The sequence below is a fragment of the Polypterus senegalus genome, chromosome 3 (assembly GCF_016835505.1).
Source record: "Polypterus senegalus isolate Bchr_013 chromosome 3, ASM1683550v1, whole genome shotgun sequence".
NCBI classification, from domain to species: domain Eukaryota; kingdom Metazoa; phylum Chordata; class Cladistia; order Polypteriformes; family Polypteridae; genus Polypterus; species Polypterus senegalus.
The window spans coordinates 160,715,888-160,736,726 of NC_053156.1; the positions used below are offsets into that span (position 1 = coordinate 160,715,888).

Here is a 20,839-nt window from a genome sequence, read left to right on the forward strand (position 1 = left end):
GCGGCCCCTTAAATAGGAACCCGGATGGGCTCTAGCTGCTTCCCGGCATTCCCCTGTAGCCACGCCCCTGTGTGGCGGAAGTGCCGGCTGCGCACCCGGAAGTCATCCTGGGGGTCCCCTGTCGTCTTACCCCCAGCACTTCCGCCACACCAGGCTCCCAGGATATTCAGGCACTGGGGCGCCGCCTGACGGTGGCCACGGGTCCCTACAGGGCTGGGCTTCCAAGCAACTGAACAAGTTGCAGAGAGGCAGCAAACACTAGTTTCCTCATTACATCAAGAGAATCTGGGAAAAGAAAGTATAATTACTTATAAAGTTACAAATAAGTACCGTAAGAAGGTAGTAAAAATATATTTTTATTGCAAGATTTGAAAATGAACTAAATACAGGACATTTGGGTGTCCCTGAAAGGTCAGTACGGGACAGGGGACAAAATTATCAAATATGGGACATGTCCCATATATAAGGGACATCTGGCAACCCTAGTGTAATATGTTTGTCACATTAATGTACATTATTTCCCAGTTTTCCCTACTTGAACAAAGGTGTCATCATTTCCCAGTTTCTTTGGAATATTGCATACATATGCAGTTCTCCCATCAAGTTTTCTTTGATAAATCCTGATGTTTGTGTGGGAAGTTGTGTATGCACATTTCAAGCCTCTTCTTATGCGTAAGCAGGCTTAACAAATGAGGCTCTTTGAATTGTTTTTGCTGCCTCTACAGTGTTCTCCATTCCTCTGAATTTAATATCATCTGTGAATTTTGAGAGTTTATTAACCATAACAAAATATTTGTCAATAATATCCAGTATCCTAGCATACTTTACTTTTAAATAATGCAAAGAGTACGTAACACGTGTTTCGCCCTAATTCTGGGCTCATCAGGTCTACACATTCACTGCACCCCTTCTCGGGGATCGAACCTCGGACGTCAGTGTCAGAGACACAGTCAGCATAAAGGGATATATCAAAAAATTTACGGTACAAGGACAGACCCCACAGGGACCTCACTCCACATAGAGCATGCTCCTCTCATCTAAACTCTCCTGCCAGTTGACCAAATTGAGATCCAGTTTTGTAGGTTACCTGTGTTGCCTACAGTCTTTCCAAATTAATCTCTGGTGTGAGACTTTATCAAAGGCTTTTTGAAAGTTTAAGTAAATCGTTGAATGCTTTGTTTTTGTCTACTATTTCAGTTGCATGTTCAAAAATATTCAAAGATTAGTTTGGAAAAATCCTCCTCTCATAAACCCATGCTGCCTGCTATTTAGTATATTTTTTTATTATAGGTACTTTTCAAGTTTATTTCTTATTATACTTTCTGAATTTTTGTAAAGCACAGAAGTAAGAGGTATTGGTCTCTAATTACCAGAATCCATTATGTCTCCTTTCTTGAAGACTGGAGTCAAATTTACAACTTTCCAACCCTCAAGTACTTCTCCATTCTCAAGTGACTTCCCCAATATGTTTAATATGGGTTTATAAATGATGTCTTTAATTTCTGTCATTACAACTGGTAAAATCACATCAGGTCCTGGTGGTTTTAATAGTCTTTAAAGTATCGAGGGTTTACAGCACATTTGACTCTCCTATTTTAAAATACATGAACCTGAAGCATGCTTTGTTTCTTCCTTCACAAATACTTGGGTGAAAATGTAACTCAACACATTTAAATTTCACTTTTTATTTAGTGTGTAAATTTTTCAGGTTGTTTTGTGACATTTTATAAATGACCGAAAAATACTTAAAAAACACTTTTGTTATTGAAATGATTTTTGTTGATTGTTTTACAATGCAGACAATGCAATAAAAAATGCAGTAATATATATCTGTGTGTTTCTCATTTCAGTCATCCATGTTGTAGCACATTTATTCAATATTGAAAGGTACCATGAAGGCCAATCATATGAGGCTCAAGAATTACTGATGACGCTCTCTAGTCTTGGAAAAAACATTAACGAAAGCTACTTAAACCCAATTAGGACTTATGATACGGTAGGTAAAAGTCAATCAGCAAATTCTAATGTGGGCATTATATTAGTTTTTATTGTGCACAAACTGTAAATCAGGGGTGCCCACATTTTTTCGGCTTGCGAGCTACTTTTAAAATGACCAGGTCGAAATGATCTACCTACATTAAAAATACTATATATATATATATATATATATATATATATATATATATATATATATATATATATATATATATATATATATATATATATATATATATATATTGTGGCAGTAGGGGGCACTAGTGCTCCCTTGAACCCTCAGGTACCACACAAGACACTGGATAAAAGTCCCAGACTCTTTACTTTTCTGTTCCTCAGTGCACCAAGCACCTTCCACACTACTCATAAATTATCAACACTACAATACTCTTAATCAATCCTCCGACTCCCAGACATTTAGCCAAACTTCCTCCCAGCTCAGCTCAGCATCTGGACTGAGCCATAGTCCTTTTATAGCCCCTGACCCGGAGGTGTTCCTGCCCAATCAGTCCATAGTTCCTTATTCCTTCCGGGTCAGGGTAATCAGTCCTTTTCTTCAACCCGGGAGCACGTCGTTCCTTCCCATCACGTGACCATGACATACTCCCGGGTCATAAGGCACTAAAAAGCCCACAAGCCCCCCTACAGCGACTCCTGGTGGCCCCAAAGGTATCCAGCAGGGCTGTGTATAAAACACTACAAAGTCCATGAGGCCCTGCTGGAACTCAGGGCATGATCCTGCTGTCGGGAGAGCTCCTCCTGGCGGCCTGGGGGTGAGGACCGGAACCAGAAGCTGGCAATCCTCCACTATATATATATATATATATATATATATATATATATATATATATATATATATATATATATATATATATATACACACACACACACACTGAGTATACTTTATACGTAAAATGTATGTTGTCGTAACTTCAGACAAACGCACTTCGATTGTGACATTGTGAGAAAAAAAGTCCTCTTCCAATTCCACATCCAGCCCATACCATTTTTTAAAATCCCTTCTTTAGTTGATATAAATTGGAAGGCTAACTAGATCACAGCCGGAGTTTTGCGTTTGATCATGCGTGCGGGATGACCAGTGTGTTAGAAGACAAGAGATCTTAGACTGGCCGCCCTGTATGTCAATCAAGTGGCAAATGCCATAGGGAGGATATATAGGCTAACGTTTAAAAAAAATTTTTTTGAATGCAACACGATCGACCTGCACTACCTTTGTGATCTACCGGTCGATCGTGATCAACGCATTGGGCACCCCTGCTGTAAAGGAACAGAAATGAGACACGTGCAATACGTAGGGACTTCCTACAGGCACTGTGCAGACACTCGTCTACACTTTCTGTTGCTCTTAACACATCCCTCATCTTTTTAAACCCCACCTCATATTTGTTGATCATCTCTTCTCTTAATGAAGTCATTCTGCAATAAGTTGATTAAGTAAAATAAACAGAAGGATGAGTTTCATGATCAGAGACACTGAAAGATAAACTCCTTCCATTGAAATATTTAGACTTGATTTTCATATTCAGTGCAATTGATTTTACAAAAAATAGGTGTGTCATAATTAACATTATTCCTTGTGCTGGATGACTGTTTTTTTTATTATGGAGTATGCATTGTGTGGGATTTTAGGCTATTTTTATTAAACAAAGTTCAATCTGAACAGTTTTCTCAGCTCCCTACTGATGCCCCTTAGGAAAACTTTTATGTTAATAGACCATGTAGTTGGACAATTATTAGAGCAGTGGTCTCAAATTCCGGTCCTGGAGGGCCACAGTAGCTGCAGGTTTTCATTATAACCAATTTCTTAATTAGTGACCTGTTTTTGCAGCTAATTAACTTTTTTTGAATTAATTTTAATTGACTTGTTTTTGAAGAATCAGACCCCCAAAACATGACCAGCAAACTGTGTCCATCATACAATATCTGAAAATAAAGAGAGATGAAGGTCTCAAGAATGTCGATTTGCTCAGGTCCACAAAATATTTTTAATAGTGTTCTTAGAAAATAGAAAATCAATAATTTCTGAAATGTATTTCATTGCACAATAAGAGCAGCAACAAGCCATGGAATTAAAGAACGGGTTTAATTAACAAAAAGAATTGGTTCCTAATTAAGCAACTGGTTGGAGAGAAATTGGTTATAGTTTGAGACCCTGACTTAGTTGGTCTTCTGTTGACTCACTCACTTCTCATTTCATTTCTGTTTGGGTGCCATTTAAGGAAAGAAATTAAGCAATTCAGAGGAACAAAGAAGAAATTCAGGGTAACAAATCTTAACAAACAAGTCAATTAAAATGAAAGGAAAAGGAATTAATTAGCAGCAAAAACAGGTCACTAATTAAGAAAAGGGTTAGAATGAAAACCTGCAGCCACTGTGGCCCTTCAAGACTAATACCACTGTATTAGAGTGAGGTCAATCTTTGCCTTTCTTGGTCACAATTGTATTTCAAAGACTCTAAGATTTTTTAGGTTGGTACATTCGGTGGTTGGGCATGTTAGGCATGTTTTGGAATGTGTGAAGGCTTGTGCCATCTGTAACCAATCAAGCTCTAATTCAGGGGTGAGATGGGGGTTCATACAGCCTATTTCTTTGCCTTATCTACCTAAAGAGGAAATCTTAGTTGATTTGATTATTGATCTCCCTCTCTCTAAGAGTCATTCTGGTATTGTGATTATAGTGGACTGGATTTCTAATGTTGTCTATTTTATTCATCTCAAGTCTCTTCCAACTGTGAGGACTTTAGTTGAGGTATTTATTCTAAATTACTTTACACTTCATAGAGTTCCTAAGTCCATTTTGTCAAAATGAGTTTTTTGGGGTTTTTGAGTGTATTGGGTTGTGTCAATGTATTAAAGAAGACCTGCAGAATTTCCTACATTTTATGCTTAATGCTTTTCAATCTGACTGGATAGATACCTTTAGCAGAGTTTCCCTGAATACTCTGTTCAATGCATCCCTTAAAAATCCCCATTTCAGTGTCAATATGTTTTTCAGCCTTTTGTGCTGTGGTGCAGTAATCCTTCATCTTCAGTGCTTTCTGAGTTTTTGTCCTCATTGGGCAATAGGTGGTCTGTCCTTCATTGTTGAGTTCCATTACTTCTGTGAAGGCTAATGCAGATAAGCAATGTTATTGTCACCCTCAAGTTTCTGTGGCTCAGGAAGTATGGCTGTCTTTTCAGGACAATTATCTAAAGGTTCTGTCTTGTAAACTTGGATCCAGATTTATTAGTCCTTATTTATTCCTCCTTTCACGTTTCTTGGTTAAAGCATGTTTTTCCAAGCTGTTTCTCTACAGCTTCTGCCCCTCTCCCCACCAGTTCAATTGGAGGGCCATTGCAAAATTGCAGGATACATGGTACAAAAGTGGAATATTTGCTGGACTGTTCTAGGTATGGCCATGAGAAGTGGTCTTGGATGTTGTTTGAGGATGTATGTTTCCTTGTTTGCTTGCTAAATTTCATCATTTATTCCTATGTAAGCCGCTTGGCTGCAAATGCAGTGTGTGCATTTGGAGTGGGATTCATTTATAAATGAACATTATTCCTCTTTTTATTCTGGCTGTTACCATGATTTGTTTATGTGATATGTAATTTGTGTCATGTGATCATTAGCAGTGCATCAGTGACATAAGCAGATGTTTTGCTCTAAATACAGAGGATCTGCAACATAGTATCATTCCTTGGGGGAAACATTCTTCCAAACAAAACTCTTAAAGTGTATTTAGTTTTTCTCCAAGTAGGCCTAGTGTTAAGTTTTATTTCGGTTCTGACTTCTCTTTCAATTCACCCTTTTGTTTGGATCACTTATCTCTCTCTGTTCAGCTCTGAATATTTCCCGCCCTCATTACAATCCTGTCTGATATCTCCTGGTGCCTCTCTATCTCACAATAATTTGTAGAGATGCTGTCTCAACAAAGAGTTTATAGGTTTATAGATGTCATGATCAGGCTTTTAGTTTTGTTTTTATAATATTCCCTTGGCCACTAAACATTTTTTAGACTTAGGGGGTTTTAGTAGTCATAATCTCATCATTACATTTGTTTCTGTTCTTGATACATTTCTAACAATGTTAAAATTTCATTCTCCAATTATGTCATTTTGGTTTTCTTATGGGCACTGGCATTTTCAGAGTTATTGTTGAAAGTGCTGTTTCCAGCAAAGGTCAACCAGAAGTAGGCAACATGTATCAAAAATATAAAAGTCAGGCCATATATTTCAGGATTATTCAATACTGAATTCTACCAAAAGACATTTGCATTCTCTCCTTGTTGTTTGTTGTTTTTGAATTCCTGGTTACAAATATTTTTTCCCTGCTTTTTAACTATAATTAACAATTTGGCACTGATCATGTGCCTCTTTTTATTTTTTGTTATCAATCTGCTATTCTTGATACAGGTATTAATTAACGTTTGCTTAAGCTTTTATTTTTCTGGTTCTGACCCTTTGCTTGAAATTTGTGTCCTAGTGACCATTTTACTCAAAAGCTGCCACCAATTTGTTCAATCATTAAAACATTGTTATTATTGCCACAAAATATGGTGAAAATCTTACTTGCATGTGTGTTACATACTAGTTAAAGCTCTCTATCATGCCAGTCCTTACAAGGCATAACTGCCTTCACACACACCTACACTTACACATGAACAACCAATATTGAGTTGAAAATCAATTCTATACACGCTTTTTTTGGAATGCGGGCTGAAAGCCACAGCAGCTACAGAAAAACCTACACAAACCATTTAGGGAAATCAGGGTGGGATTGGAACCCAGTCACCTATATTTTAAGAGTATGGTCAAGATGCATGTGTAACAAGCTCGCATTTAAACAAGGAATGCAAACATCAAGTTAAAAGTACATTTCTAGTGTTGCAGAGATTGTTGATGAGCAAAGTTAGTTGTAAAGTGATACATGTGTAACATGTCAAGACGGACAATCTCATCCAGAAAACATAATTTTGTTTGCAAGTAATAAATAGCTACATCACTTAGGAAATGAACAATTTCTCCTTGTGAACTTTGAGGGTTAACAGCCTCCCAGACACCTGTGTTATTCGTAGTTTTAGTGGGCAACACATTTATACAACTGTAATAAGTACTCATGCAGAGACCTCTTGGGGTATGATACATATATTATGAAAAAAACATGCAGTTTTCTTCTGTATCTATCAAGATGTTTATTTTTGATTGATGACCTTGTATATAAGAAAATTGTTGTATAATATTTGAATTTTTTTCTAGATTTTGTTTAAAAAAAGAAAAATTTTTTTCAGTACTGTGCTGCAGTCTTCCTTTTCCCACAATCCGGAATATGATAAGCATGTTCAGTAAATGTATGGATAAACAGGCGCATTAATGTTTAAGTGTGCAAAGTTGACTTTATTATTTTCTTCATTTTTTTTCCCTAGGATACTACAAAGGAAGTTCTAATTAGTGTACCTGGGCTTTCAGGAGTCATCATGACTGTTGTTCTTATACTGATGATAACATCCTCAACCAAAGTCATAAGAAAATCCTTTTATGAGATTTTTTGGTTCACCCATCACCTATTCGTGGTGTTTTTCATTGGCCTGGTGGTTCATGGGGTGGGGTAAGTTAAAGCTGTGAAGTATCTCCTCACAAGCATGGTGCTAGGAAGCTTATGATTTGTATACTCACAGATTTACTATTGAGAAATGAGCATTCTCGTTTCTTTCTTTCTTGTATTTTTGATGAATTGATTACTTTTATTTTTATACTTTTTTCCTTTCATTTCTATTTTATGGAAGAAATTCATTACTTACAATTGCTGTGCTTCAATATTTGATAGTTTTTTTCTCTAATGTGTTCTGTCTCTTTTAGAACAGTTCTGAGAATAAATAGGATCTGATTTATATGTAGACGTTTTTGATGTAGATGGTGTACATGGTAAGATCATAAAACGTGGTTTGAATTGCAAGCAGAGGAACTGGAGAGGGGTTTATTTGTGTTAAGTAAGACAAGTGTCTTCTTATCTTCAAGATGATGTATATGAGATATTACGTGTAAGAAAAAAGAGTGTGTTTTTATATGTCTAACAAGATCAAGAAAATTAGAAAGATTTGTTTGGAATGTTAAGTGACTGATTCCTTTCAGTACTGTATAAAAAATATTTTTGATGAGATAAGGAAATCAAAGAATCCAACATACACCAGTAATATGTAGTTATACATTGCGTTGTGACGATGTAATTCCAAACACGGAATCAAACTTCAATGTAATATTGATGAAAAGGTAAAAGCGAAAAGAGATTGAATATATGGATATAGGTGATATAACTGAAGTGTGCCAAATGAAATGAAGATCATGAGGCACAGCAGCAGCAGCAAGCCAGTAGCTAATCGAGCAAAGAGGAGGTAAAAAACAAACTATATGTGTTTCCCATTGTATCACCATTTAAGAGGGGGTGTCGGAGGAGCGATCAAGTCTCCTTGGAGTGTGTTCAGCCCTACTCATCACAACGTCAGCGGCAGGGACGCAAAGTGGTTGCCATGTAGCGCAGGCGGGGGGGGTGGGGTTGGGCGAGCAAAGTGAGCAGGGAGTGAACAACAACAACAACAACATTTATTTATATAGCACATGTTCATACAAACAGTAGTTCAAAGTGCTTTACATATTAAAGAATAGAAAAATGAAAGACACAATTATAAAACAAAATAAATCAACATTAATTAACATCGAATAAGAGTAAGGTTCAATGGCCAGGGGAGACAGAAAAACAAAAACTCCAGACGGCTGGAGAAAAAATAAAATCTGTAGGGATTCCAGACCATGAGACCGCCCAGTCCCCTCTGTGAAGCCAGCTAGTCTACTAAAAACCTATAATTATTTTGGTTACCAGCAAAAAAGTGAGCAGTCACAAATGCATGAATCCACCTATAGTAATAAGAAGAAGCTCTTGTGGTGACATGTGAGAGATATTGGTATGCACTGGTAGGCACTGTTGCTTCATAGTTCCTTACTCTCTGTTCTTGTGGAGCGTGCATGTTCTCCTCATGTTTCCTTTTGGTATTCCAGTTTCTTGCCCCATGTTAGGTTCACTATTAACTATTCATTGACCTGGTGCGACTGAGTGCATGTGATTGTTCTCTTTTATTAGCTAACATTGAATTCCCAGCACTGTACTGATGCTTCTCACAATTCTGTAGTGATAAAAAGTAGTTTCACAAAATAAATGGGGGGATTTAAGAATACTTAGGTCATGTAGCTAAACTGACAATTCCTCCATTTATTCAGTTTTAAGCTCATTTATTACATTTGACGGTTAAAAGAGAGCACTGATAGTGCTGAAACAAAATATGTTGCCTTTGTTTAGGTTGTACCTTCAATATGACTGCTATATGCTATAATACTTATTTATAAGATGACCGACCATTTAAATGGTGTCAAAGTAGATGTCATCTAAATCATGAAAGCCAGTCCAGGATGGGAAGAATACTTTTATTAACACTTCTTAAATACACTTATCAATTACAATGATTAGATTAATTTCTCTCCTTGTTAGTTACTAATAAACAGGGGCCTCATGTATAAACGGTGCGTACGCACAGAAATGTTGCGTAAGAACTTTTCCACGTTCAAATCGCGATGTATAAAACCTACACTTGGCGTAAAGCCACGCACTTTTCCACGGTACCTCATGCCTTGTCGTACGCAAGTTCTCCGCTTGGTTTTGCAAACTGGCGGCACTCAGCGTCAAAGCAATGGTACTGTTCTTGTGTGATTACTCATTATTTTCATGACGCGGCTTTATAAATACACAGAAACTAACCGCATATTGTTTATTAGTGTAATGCATCTGATTGTAATTAACTCGTAACAATATAATGGTCCAGGGAACAGCCATAGTATTCCAAATGCCATAACTGCTTTAGCGTTGTTACTCTCACTTCTTCTTCTTCTTCTTCTTCTTCTTCTTCTTCTTTCAGCTCCTCCCGTTAGGAGTTGCCACAGCGGATCATCTTTTTCCATATTTCTCTCACTGCACCACTCGGAGTATTTATATCACTGTATCTGAGTGTGAATCACAGCAGCAGCTGATCGGAAAGAGAATTATCGGTATACGGCATTAAGCACACGCTGTCTCTATCACGGCAAAACGTTTCAAAGCCTTTCCTGTACGGACCTCGCGGTTCAAAACAGTTTAATCCCAAGAACTTTAAATGCAGCCAATCAAGTGCTCCTTGTAGAACTGTTTGTACTTATAAGTACAATCACCTCACTGTAAACTTGCACTACAGTTATAATATCGCACAACCTGAGCCACTTTATAAAGCGCGTATTTACATATGATGACGATATCATTTTTAAGGTGAAATGCAGCAAAATATGTTTGTTAAATTATACAGATAAAACTTTAACTTCATTTAAATAATCTATATTCTTCACTGGGAGTGTCGTGAAGGATAGAATAATTAAACATGTACTATGAAGATATTTCAATGTTCTTTAAACGTTTTGAAGAATCGGCGCTAAGCTTACAGATGGCTTAACGTCTATTACAGAGCTGATTGTATGGCGATCGGTTACTTGGGGAAAGAAAAGCACTGACTGCAGTGATGGCTACGCCAATATATATTGAATATAAAAGAGAAAGATAAAATAACAACACAGCTAAAAACGCAGCGACAAATTTCGGCAAAAGTTAAATGCTTGTGTCATGAGCACGAGGCGGCTAGTGTCTGCAATATACGTGGCCATCCACCGTGCATAAGATACTTTACTGACATTGGCGGGCGAAGGAGCCAGCCACCGATTCTTCCTCTGCCCAGTGCCACCACAAACTTAGAGCCGCCCCTGAGTACTGCTGCAATAAATTATTTCATCGAAGTGAAACACATGTTTAATAACGTGCTTTAACTCCTATCATCATGAAAATGATATCACGTATACATCTCAGTATTTTAGTTATTCAGAGAGCTGTAATATCACAAATGTAATGGATTCTGTGTCCAGTTGGAGGAAGAGAGCCGGTTTAAGAAACAAGTAGTGATTCACACACATAGAGCACATAGAAAATCAAATACAAAACAAAGCATTTAACGTGCTACTTTAATTACAATGTGATTTTAGAAACTGGTTAATTAAACAATTTTAAGATGAATTTCATGATGTTCTACTTTAATGACAAAATAAACTACGTGATTAAAGTGGAAATGTCGAGATTGAAGTGGACATTTCGTGCTTTTTCCCCACTGTGTGGCTTTTTTCTCTGTACCCTAATAAGCTTTCATATGACACTCAGACAGTGGGCTTACAACTCGGCTTTTCACGGCGACTTTGATATGTGACTTCTTTTTTATCCGGCACTGTGCGACTTGTGAATGTGAGCTTTCAAGTTTCTCCAACACGCTATGTCACTCGATCAACTTCCTTTTGTTGATTATACCACGGTTTATTTGAACAAATAGTATGTTTTTCCTTTGCCTCCACTTGGTATTCGCTGAAATTCTTATATTTTCCCCGTGCTTTTCCCATTGTCTTTTCACAGAAGGCTGCGCTTAAGGGCAATTTATATTGATTTGCATATTCAAATAGGCGTAATTCTGGGAGGATTTGGGGCGTTACATAATGCGTGTGCACGAGCGTTAGTTTTCACGCTGATCAGGATTTATGTAGCGGAAGAACGTGGAAGTTGGAGTACGCACAGATTCCTGCATCTGGATTTTTCTGTGCGTAAGCACATTTCGGCTTTTGTGCTTACGCCATGTTATAGTGCGAGTTCTACGCACGGCGTTATACATGAGGCCCCAGGTCCTTAGAGTCAGGATTCTGCTAGACTAGATTGTGCTGGTTTTCTTATCAAACTTGTCTTTCCAGAGTAATAGCAGCGGGACTGGGTCTCAGATCAAAAGGCTTTAATTCAAATGCTTCCTAAGAGTGCTAAAGGCAAACTCTTAACAGTAAGGATAGAAGTCATTTAATATAATCAATATACGTATAATAAATAGCAAAAATCATATTTAATAGTAAAAATCAACTCTCACAATGGTCTCAGCTACACCTTGTTATTATTGAAGACAAAGGCTGCTCTGCTTTCAGGTTGAATTGTGTAATTCATTGTACTCCAAATTGTCTCTTCAGACATTCTTTTTATCATGATAAATGTCATGTTCCTGTTGTTATCTTTGTTTGACATGCTTTCAAACCAAGAAACCTTTCTAGTGTCGTTTTTGCTGTGAAATTCATGTATGCCAATGTTTTATGTTGTACTGTCCCTTTAGTTGGTTCTTTCTTTTTTTTCATTTGATGAACAATAGCGGGCAGCATGGTGGCGCAGTGGTAGCGCTGCTGCCTCGCAGTTAGGAGACCCAAGTTCGCTTCCCGGGTCCTCCCTGCGTGGAGTTTGCATGTTTTCCCGGTTTCCTCCCACAATCCAAAGACATGCAGGTTAGGTGGATTGGCGATTCTAAATTAGCCCTAGTGTGTGCTTGTTGTGTGGGCGTGTTTGTGTGTGTCCTGTGGTGGGTTGGCACCCTGCCCAGGATTGGTTCCTGCCTTGTGCCCTGTGTTGGCTGGGGTTGGCTCCAGCAGACCCCTGTGACCCTGTATTCGGATTCAGCGGGTTAGAAAATGGATGGATGAACAATAGCACTCCAGGCTTTTCTTCAATGAAAATTTTCTGAATTTATTTGGATTTGTATGTGGCCATTGCCCATGGTGTGCTCCACTTGTCTTGTTTTCTGCCTCCCTTATCATCTTTTACCTTTTACTTTGGCAAACAGAAGTGCTTTTTTTGCCTATTAATTATTTAGTTCAAATGATTTGACTAAGTTATTGTAACTTGCCTTGAATATATCTGAATCCCATACAAAATGGAGTATGTTCCAAATAAAAACTAACGTGTATATAATTAATTCCATTAAGTGTATTTTACTTTTCTCCAGTAGCACAATTCAGACCTTTTTTAGTTTTCTTGTGGCATTTAAAGGAAAGAAAATTGCTTTAAAAAGATGCACTTATCTTGTTTTAATGCAGATAGTTTGCACTCTTAGTGAATAAAGCCCTTAAAAATGATAGCACAGTGAAGAACATTCTATTGGTTTGCCATTAGCAGGCTTTCAACCTTTCCTCAGGATTTACTCTCTGTTTCATAGTTTTTAAAAGTCAGCCAGTCAAGTAAAGACACTTTTAAAATGCGCATACATGTATTTTTTCTATTGGTACGAATTCAGTTTTTCTTTTCTTATACAGTGCCAGTAAAAAGTATTCACCCCCTTGGAAGTTTTCACATTTTATTGATACACAACATCAAATCATAGTGGCTTTAATTTGGTTTTTATAACATTGATCAATAGAAAAACTCTTTAACACTAGAATTACCAGAGCCTACGAAAAAACTCGTAATTCCGTCCCACCTTAAACTGCTTCTTAAATCCCTTCACACCTCTCCGCCAGCGCCCTTTGTCGTCTAAATGTGCTGATAAAGAGAAGCTTTGAGCAGCCGGCTATTCCATCCCCCCACCAATTTAGAACGTGCACGAACTTCTCCCAGCTCATGCCTTGATTGAGTATCTGGGAGTGAAGTGGAGTTTTAGAGTGGAAATAATAGATCGTTATTTGGAACACACGCATTTCATGTCTGTTCCGTTTCCACAGTAATCTGTGCCAACACATTGTTAAAACAGAAACGTTTTTTATATTCTAGTAGTAGATGACAAAATGTAGGCATAAACTATATAGTGTATGAAGCCTGAAGTCCAAATAGCAAAGAAACATTTTCACAAGAATAACACAATTGCGCTTTTATTCAAAAATATAACTGCAGAAACAAAAAGCCGCCTTAGTATGCGACATTGACAGCAGCTTATCATAATTGCCTCTGTGGTTCAATAGACTCAGCCCCCGCTTGGGAATCAAGAGGTCACGAGTTCAATCCTGCGCCCCTCCGTTTTGAGATAGTAAACTGCTCTTAGTCTTACTGTTTTAGAATAAAAGCATACATTTGATTTCAGTCTGTAACAGTCGGTGCAATTTATGATCCTTGTAAAGGTTAGCTTTTTTTTTTTAATTCACTTTTCATTCTCTCAGTCGTGTTCAGAATCAATCCATACAACCCCATCTGACACGGCTGTTTCACTAAAGACGCACTATAGCTCTGCAGTGTACCACGTTGCATACTAACGCCCCCCGAGAAGTGTGTACATTGCTTCTTACAGGGAAAGGCGATGGAAAAAGTGCACTTGAATAAAAGTGCACTTTTGTTATACTTTTACACCAATATATGTTCCTGTGTTTGAGCGACACGGGCAGATGGGGAGTGTCTGATGATTGCATATAGCGCCGAAGTTACTGCTCTTTACCATTCTTTCCTCTGCATGTCCTGGAGTACAAAAGAAACAGCATACAGCAACATGCGGGGACTGGCAGGAACACTCAATAAAACTGAATAAAAAGAAAAGCAAGTGACGGTGAGATACGAAGAAGGCAGCTTTGCCAGTGTTTGTGTGTCAGAACCGGGGATGGGGCGTCAGTATGCATCGTGGTACACTGCAGAGCTATAGCGCGTCTATGTGAAAACAGCCGTGTCAGATGGGGTTGTATGGATTGATTCTGAACGCAACTGACAGAATGAAAAGTGAATAAAAAAAAAAAGCTAACCTTTACAAAGATCATAAATTGCACCGACTGTTACAGACTGAAATCAAATGTATGCTTTTATTCTAAAACAGTAAGACTAAGAGCAGTTTACTCTCTCAAAACAGAGGGGCGCAGGATTGAACTCATGACCTCTTGATTTTCAAGCGGGGGATGAGTCTATTGAACCACAGAAGCAGTTACAATAAGCTGCTGTCAATGTCGCATGTTAAGGCGGCTTTTTGTTTCTGCAGTTATATTTTTGAATAAAAGCGCAATTGTGTTATTCTTGTGAAAATGTTTCTTTGCTATTTGGACTTCAGGCTTCATACATTATATAGTTTATGCCTACATTTTGTCATCTACTACTAGAATATAAAAACGTTTCTGTTTTAACAATGTGTTGACACAGATTACTGTAGAAACGGAACAGACATGAAATGCGTGTGTTCCAAATAACGATCTATTATTTCCACTCTAAAACTCCACTTCACTCCCAGATACTCAATCAAGCTGAAGTTCGTGCACGTTCTAAATTGGTGGGGGGATGGAATAGCCGGCTGCTCCAAGCTTCTCTTTATCAACACATTTAGAGGATAAAGGACGCTGGCGGAGAGGTGTGAAGGGATTTAAGAAGCGATTTAAGGTGGGACGGAATTAAGGTAGGCTCTGGTAATTCTAGTGTTAATGTCAAAGTGAAAACAAATCTCTGCAAAGTGGTCTAAATTAATGACAAATGACAAATGTAAATAAAGCACAAAATAATTAATTGTACTCCAAGGGAAATTTTTTATATATACTGCAAATAAAAAGATAAAATAAATATTCTTACCAACAGAATGAATACAAATTTTAGTTTAAAATGTGTCTTTACTTGAGTGCTTGGCTATCAAAAACTATGAGACAGAGAGTAAATCCTGGAAAAGGTTTAAAGTCTGCGAATGAATAAAGAATAGAATATCTTGCACTGTAACTTAAATCCCTTATTAGAATACAATTGATGTTGACAGAGGCACAATAAACTGAGTGCATTTGTATAAAATGACTTTGATTGATATAGACAACAGCAGCACTAATTGTTACATCCTTCAAATGGGCCAACTTGGACTTACCAGTCACCCTGAGAGGATTCTACCCAGCTAATCTGTTCAAACAATGAGCCAGTTATTTAAAAAGATAACTAATTAAAGGGAACAGTTATGACACATGAGAGCAATATGTTCTGAAGTATCCCAAAAATTCCTACTAGAGGGGAATAAATGTCAAACCTGGCTAGTAACAAGGGCAAGTACAGAATCGACACTAACAAAAAAGTATTTTTTACAATACAGTGTCTATTCTTCGAAAAATGCTCTGAACAAAACCGAAGCTCCATGGAGCACAAAAGGGAAAAAGAATTTGCCAGCAAAGACAATCCAAGGCAAACAAAATCCAAAGAGTGGTCAAGGACAAAGCAAAAAGGTCAAAAATCCAACAAATCATAAAAGCACAGAAATACTCACTAACCACAAGGGAATGTGGGTTGCCCCACCATTGTAGGGCTTAGGGCAGTCCCCTGCAGTGATAGGCTCTTTGTGAACTAGCCACAAAACAAAAGGAACATAACATAAGCATAAGTAATAAAGCAAGTAATAAACAAAAGTAGCATTAATAAAAATCAAAGAGTGAGCAATGAACAAAAAAGACATAAAACAAGACTTTGAACCCCATGCAAGAAGAGGTACTCTGGCTGGAAAATAACAAACACAAAGGCATTGACTACTGAGAAGCCAGGGGTTGCAATACCAGGAAAGAAATAATGAACCAAGCTAAAAATACAGAGCAGAAAGGGTCAAAACATGTGTAATAGTTTCCTTAGTTAAATTTTCTAAATGCACAGTTGATTTTGAGGAATTTTAACCCAAAACTTGATGCCAAAGCTGTTGCTCCTAAATGCATCCTGGCTGATAACATAATGCATACCAATGCTTGTGTCACATGACTTGTAATGGGTATCATAACCATAAACGATATGGATGAAACTATCAAATAATTATTCAAAATGATGTCACATGTAAAAACTAACAACACTAAGATGATGCCAAGAGTTAAAACTCTAACATTCCTTTTTAGCAGTAAGAGATATACTGACAATTTAGAGAACACTTGTCCAGGAGGATCCAAAATTATATAAACTGATTTATGACACATCCTATCTTGTTATGGAAGGAACCCAGAGTACCCATACGAAAACCCACACAGATATGGGGAGAACATGCAGATTCCAGAAAAACCTCACAACCAATTCCACCATTGAGGGGAGGTTTAAAGGTCACTTCTTTCCAGAGGTCCCATGAGATTTCAGTTAGGAGATGAGTTGGACAAAAGACTTAAAGATAGGGAAAAGGAGAGGACATGGAGGGAAGAGGTAGAAAGACAGAGACGGAGGGAAAGATGAGTTGCAAGAGAGTGTGTTACTGTTTCTGTAGTCCTAAGAATATAAGGACATAAGGAAAATAATCCACCTGACAGCCAGGCCAAATATCTTCAAAAGCAGGCCAGTAGTGGGAACGGGGCTTGTTTACTGTTTGATTTTCTTTGATTCTTTGTGCTGTCTCTTTGATACTCATTTCCTTGTATGCTATTTTAAATAAACCATATTCATTTTACAAATTACTATTTATAATCATTAACCATCTGTGTAATAATAGGAAAGTACCAGTCAGCACTGAGGTCCTATTTTCATACTACTGTGCATATGTTTAGAGCTGCCCTGTATGATTTATTAACAAAGTTAACATGTGACCCTTCTAGTGTAAATTTGTGTCATTTATGCTATTATACAAATTTTTTTTGACTATCAAATTAATGCGTTATATCCCAAAGATATCATTCATTAAACCAATTCTTTATTTTTAACTACTTTAAGGATTAATTATCCATCCCTCATTAAAATCAAGTATATTCCCATTTAATAGAAAAGTTAAAAGGAAAGAAAAATTGATTTGTTAGTTTATCAAAATAAACTGCTTTACAAAATTAACATTCCCATATTGTATTTCAGGGGAATTGTTCGAGGACAGACATCACCAAGCCTATCGAAACACAATGTGTCTTACTGTAAAGATCATTTGTATGAGTGGGGAAATGTCTCCATGTGTCCTTTACCAGAGTTTGCAGGGAATAAACCAGTGGTAAGATTTGAATGGTGACCTCAGTGTGCTGAAGAATAAATGTGCCAGTCGCATGTTCAGGCTCTTGTAAGACATTACACTAAAAAGACAGACTGGTCAAATAACACTGGAGCAGTGTTAATACATAATATAAATGTTAGAAATGACTGAATATCTTTTCATTTGCATGAAAAACATGTACATTTGCAAAAAATTAAGATCACATTAAGATTGTGATCATATTTTGTTTTCTATAGAATTATTCAAAGAGAGCAAATAATCGTTTGGCATGTGAAAGGTTTGCCTTATTTACAGTATTTCATTAGATTGAAATAGTTATAAAAGATATGAAATATGTAAAGTGTTGACATATATAGTTACAACCTAATGTTTTATTCATTTTTGTTATTTTGCATGTATGCTTACAAGAAATTTCACCACGAGGATAAATATGGCTGTATTGAACTGTAAACGGACTTAACCATTCACGGAGGCTTTTGAATTCTGTTTTAGACTTGGAAGTGGGTTATTGTTCCACTGATCATCTACATCTGTGAAAGAATCCTTCGCTACTATCGATCAATGAAAACGGTTGTAATTACAAAGGTAATTTAAAACATCTTCAGAGATATGTTGATGAATAAGGTTATTCTTGGCTGTACAGAGCTCTGCTTAAAAACTTCATAAGAGGTTCTACAACTGTGGGGACTTAAAGAGCTACTAAATATAGTTTACTTTTTTAAGGGAATGCATAAAAGTAAATAATAAACAATGTTTTACAAAATATTTGTGAAAATTCTGGATAATGAATAAAAAATGAGTGATTAAAAAGTATAACAGGAAACAAATATTATTTAATGATTAGTTTGAACACACATAAATAATTGTAATTTTAAAGGAATTTATTCAGCTTGCTGTTGCTGCATTAGTTAGAATTCATCTAGGCTCTGAAGCTGCTCATTTTAATTATGGAATGCCACCTCATACTGTTGGTAACTCATTGTTGATACAATCCCCAGGCTGATGCAGCTCTCCAGCACCTTTACAGGATGATGTGGTACTCTTCAGAGGCTTCCTTTAAAGAAGCTATCTAACAGAGGGTTACATCTGTGGGAAATGTGATTGCAAGCTCAGAGTCACTAAACTACAGGAGGAAATAACTTATCTGTGTTGTACAAGCGAAATTGAGTAATTTTCCTAGATCTCATTGAGATAGATTGCAGCCCTAACATTGTACAGGAGGAGAATACTCTCCAGAAAATTAGAAACAGAATGTAAGCACAAGATAGGCGGTGCAACTGCCCAGGGCATCAACCCAGAGATGGACATGTCCAAACTTTTTCAGGACCTTTTGGAGCTTGTCAGTGACTCTGATAATTCAGAGCTGGTTGTCAGGAATGAGATGTTCCAGAGGATCATCTCAAAGTCTTCCTGGTGCACTGGTGGGACGCCTCCTTAGAGTAGTGGCTAGGCTGGTGGCCAGAGCAAGAATTTATCCAGCTATCATTTTAGGTAAAATTGAGCACATTTTATAGTTTATTATAGAGGGGTATAAATTTATAGGAAATTGGTGGTGCCTTTTTGAACAGATGAGACCTGTACCAACACGAAGACATATGAGTTGGTTAGTTAAGGATTGTTTAGTATGTATTGAGTATTAGCGGCATATAAAAAAGATGATCAGGCCAATTTCAAGTAAGTACGGGCTGGTAAGGTAATAATAATAGGTGTAATGGGTAAAGTAATATAAGCAGTTATTAAGGAAAACATCTAGCAGCACATGACTTAAATGATTAGAGATTCATGGTAAATGGCCTGTGTTAATTGTAATTCGATTAATGTTTTAATTTTCTAACTGTTGACAACATAATTCTAATAACAAAAGGCGCATTCAATTCCAGTTTTATAATAACATTGCACGGTCATCTGAATTTGGAGACTGGTAATTTCCTTGATATGAGAACAACCAGCTGATGGTGTTTCTAGATGAATTCAAATCACACCCGGAATCAGCTTCCCCCACATATTGGTGGAGGTCAAAGACATTGATTTTGAATAGAGGCAGCTGCAGGGAACCACAGGCAAAAGGCAGTTCATAGCTGCCATGGTTTCTACCATATTAAACATTGGTTTGAGAAGGAAACCAACATTTTAAGGAAAGAGAACTTAGGTGAAATGTTGACCAAGTGGTATGGCAGACCAGTAGGACCATAGTTGAGGTGTTGAATAAAAGAATTGGGAATGACTTTTGAAACCTGGAAGAGGTTGGGAGGGTAGCTCAAATTCTGTGAAAGGATTCTTTAAGGAAGTCTCAAGAAGTATTAATGCAAATATTACTTTTTCATAATACGTGTTGCATCAAGTTTAATCTGCCAGGCTTGTGTCATAATTATGACGTGTTTACCTTATAACTTTAAGATACTATCCTGCACTGAAGAGGCAAGCAAGTACTATTTTATAGTTATGATATAGCAACAACAACAACAATATTTCTTGTACAGCCCAAAATCACACAAAAATAGGCCCTGTTTTTTGACAGCCAACCCTTTTGACTCCCTAAGAAGACAAGAAAAAAACTCCGAAAAAAAGGGACTCTTGTAGGGAAAAAAATGGAAGAAATCTTGGGAAAGGCAGACCAGAGAGAGACCTTTTTCCAGGTAGGATGGGCTTGCAATGGGTTCCAAAAAATAGAGTACACTTGTGCATGAAAGTTTGTGAACCCTTTAGAATTTTCTATATTTCTGCATAAATATGACCTAAAACATCATCAGATGTTCACTCAAGTCCTAAAGGTAGATAAAGAGAAACCAGTTAAACAAATGAGACAAAAATATTATACATGGTCATTGATTTATTAAGGAAAATGATCGAATATTGGCTAATATAATGCATAAAACAGAACACAAGTAATCCTCTTCACAGATCTAGATGGCCAATCTATTTTGCCACCTCTGAAATAAAATACAATAGTACAATAGTAATAATACAAACTACAAGGCAAAATGCTTCACCCTACTGGCCATTCCACAGCTGAGTCAGTGCTGGGCTGGCCAATCAGATAAAAAGACTCTTCTATCTGAT

The 20,839-nt window shown here is 37.2% G+C and overlaps 1 protein-coding gene across 1 annotated transcript in view; it reads left to right on the forward strand.

Moving 5' to 3' along the window:
- The window catches only part of LOC120525661 (NADPH oxidase 3-like), a 63,702-nt gene that overhangs the window by 16,015 nt on the left and 26,848 nt on the right, over positions 1–20,839 (forward strand). Inside the window, exons 5-8 of the mRNA XM_039748147.1 lie at positions 1,851–1,996; positions 7,421–7,602; positions 17,650–17,779; positions 18,272–18,364. Of these exons, the coding sequence (XP_039604081.1) occupies positions 1,851–1,996; positions 7,421–7,602; positions 17,650–17,779; positions 18,272–18,364 (551 nt within the window). The remainder of the gene's footprint in view (positions 1–1,850; positions 1,997–7,420; positions 7,603–17,649; positions 17,780–18,271; positions 18,365–20,839) is intronic.